This window comes from Austrofundulus limnaeus, unplaced genomic scaffold, assembly GCF_001266775.1.
Source record: "Austrofundulus limnaeus strain Quisiro unplaced genomic scaffold, Austrofundulus_limnaeus-1.0 Scaffold497, whole genome shotgun sequence".
In the NCBI taxonomy this organism is placed as follows: Eukaryota; Metazoa; Chordata; class Actinopteri; order Cyprinodontiformes; family Rivulidae; genus Austrofundulus; species Austrofundulus limnaeus.
In genome coordinates, this window is record NW_013952899.1 from 99,944 (window position 1) to 102,539 (window position 2,596).

Below are 2,596 nucleotides of genomic sequence, written 5' to 3' on the forward strand. Positions count from 1 at the left end.
TCCCAAAACAGAAACACAAAGATAAAAAGTCGGAAATCAATATCGGACGTTAAAATCAGCCCAGTTTTACATATCGGACCGATATTCTAAAAAATGACCATTATCGACCGATACCAATATTAATGCCGATATATCGTGCGTCCCTAGGAAAAAGCTATGAGTCTGGTTATTTAAAGACAAATAATTGGTATTGTTGCCAATATTTTTTTATTGGAAGAWTTTGCTTTGYGATGAATTTGCCTAATAAYAAATAGAAAGTCTCCATTCACATCAAACACCTGTGTTGGGGGGAAATCTGTAAACAAATTGGTATAATTACCTCCGCCAAGGGCGAGGTAATGTTTTCAGTCGCGTATGTCTGTCCGTCTGTCGTTCTGTCTGTGGACAACATTACTCAARCACTTGTGGACGGATTATCATGAMATTTTTACCCCATGAGGGTACTGGCTCAAGAAACAAATCTTTAAATTTTGGTGATGTTCTGGATCAYGATGCGGATACAGGAATTTTTTTTCTTTTAACACTCATCAGCAAAGCTGTGATGCTTTCACAGGGCGTGGGTTTCAATGTGTCCAGCAGGTGGCACTGTAGTACTGGTGTGCCTCTTTGTAACTCTATTACAGGATGGGGGAAACTGGTCTTGGAGGAGGTTTGCACTCAGAGTGCGCTTCTAGTTCTTGAACTGAAGTCAGGGGCCAAAAAAGGCCCCCGGGCCACACTTTGGACATCCCTGTTTTAAACCAGCCCATTTGAGCCTACAGAGGTAAGTCTCTGCTTCTAATCAACCCCGAGAATAAAGGACGGCGGGTGTGATGTTGAAACCTGAGCTCACCTGTGCAACCTCATCTCTGGAGTTCCACTTCACAGCCAGGAGGATCTTAGGGAGGATCTCTGGCATGTTGACACAGTGGTATCTAAAACAGGGAGATTATACATTCAGTTTGTGTAACCTGTCTGTACACTTACTGCAGAGATACTACAGCAGTCAGAGAAAGTACCTGTGACTCCACAGGAAGTCCTTCTCCTGCTCAGTGATTTCAGACAGCGGGTCTTTGTTACACACTTGTCGAAGCTGCTCGTTGTCGCTCTCAGTCAGGGGGTTGTCTCGCGCCAGTCTGTTGCTCTGAAAAATCGTATTACCAGGCCTTCAATAACAAAACTGAGATTATGTTTTTTTATTAACAGCATGTGGCGTCCACATGTGAACCAAAGGATGTCCTCTTCTTACCAAACCGGTGTGACCGTAATTAAAGCCGAGCTCTCTGGATATGTTCCAGTTCGCGTGCTCCTCAATGATGCTCATGTCCGGGAACTTGACAGGACAACTGAAATGGTCAAACTCCAGCTCCAGGCAGGGAGTTTCCTGGGGGGAAGAGATGGGAGGTGGTTGAGGTAATCAYAGAAAGGTGTCTGTGTCAACGAGTGATTAATTAAATGGGATAAGAAGCTCAGGTGTTTAAATGGAAGCAGCTTAAGGGCAGCTTTGAAACGCTGCAGGYCCACMGCAGCTTTGTTAAATCCAGCTGCAMGTCTTAGATGTTAGCAGCTGACACAACTATTGTAAAACTTAGACAAGACTGATTGTTTTAATATTTAATTTCCACATGTGAAAGATTTACAATCTTTTTACTGATATGACCAGAAACCAACAGCAGATGAGTCAAAGTTTATTACTTATATTTCTACAGTGGATTCAGAAACTATTCAGGCCTTCTTCACATCTTGAAGCTTGTTCTCCTGCAGCTTCATCTTATTGTTGTGTTTCCTCATTAATCTACACTCAGGACCAGAGACCGTCAAAGCCCAAAAATAATTTTATACAATCTTCTAAGTTTATGTAAAAAAAAAACAGCAAAAAAAACAAACAAACTCTGAACTATCATGTTTTCAAGTATTTGTTTTGTTTCAGCTTCCCCTCACCCCGGGCCAGTCTCCCAGTTCCTGCAGCTGAGAAACACCCCAGCATGATGCTGCCACCACCATGCTTTAATGTTGGATTAATGTTGGGCGGCTGTTTTGCTCTAAGGAAAAGATTTGGTTTTACTATTCTGCCATAAAAAACCCAGATCGGTGCAGCCCTGCATGTTCTGTTTGTCCTCCTGGAACTTGTCTTTACACAGGAGCTCAGTTAGAGGAACCATCAGGTTCCTGGTCACCTCTGAGGTCCTTATCTCTAAACTGCTCAGAGGGGTGACCAGCTCCTGAGAGAGTCCTGCTTGCGTGAAACTTCTTTCATCTGAAAATTATGGAGACCACTGATCTCTGGAGAACCTTCAGTAGAATATTTTGTAGCCCCCCCACACCGTGTCGATCCTCTGAGCTCACGGTTCGGTTTCTGCTCCGACTGGGAAAGGGAGGCCCTCTGCAGAAAGGCGTGTGCCTTTCCAAATCCTGTCCAATTAATGCAATTCACAACAAGTGGACTTCAGTCCAAATGCAGAAGCATCTCAGCAGAGATCAAGACAAACAGCATCTGAGCTAAATTTGAAGTTTTTAAAAATATCCTGATTTTTTTATTTTTTTTTTAATTGCTAAACTGTGTACTAATATTTTTTTATTTTGTAAATGCAGGGTACTGTGTGTAGACCAGAGATTC

At 42.7% G+C, this 2,596-nt stretch overlaps 1 protein-coding gene across 2 annotated transcripts in view; it reads right to left on the minus strand.

The window, feature by feature from the left end:
* LOC106530180 (phosphatidylinositol 4,5-bisphosphate 3-kinase catalytic subunit alpha isoform) overlaps nucleotides 1–2,596 on the minus strand; it is a 46,442-nt gene that overhangs the window by 19,831 nt on the left and 24,015 nt on the right. For both annotated transcript variants that reach the window (XR_001311738.1, XM_014025766.1), the window contains exons 9-11: nucleotides 1,229–1,363; nucleotides 999–1,123; nucleotides 833–914 (exon numbers count right to left, since the gene is read on the minus strand). Coding sequence is in view for 1 of the 2 variants with exons in the window: in XM_014025766.1 (XP_013881220.1) it covers nucleotides 833–914; nucleotides 999–1,123; nucleotides 1,229–1,363 (342 nt within the window). In the remaining variant the exon portion in view is untranslated. The remainder of the gene's footprint in view (nucleotides 1–832; nucleotides 915–998; nucleotides 1,124–1,228; nucleotides 1,364–2,596) is intronic.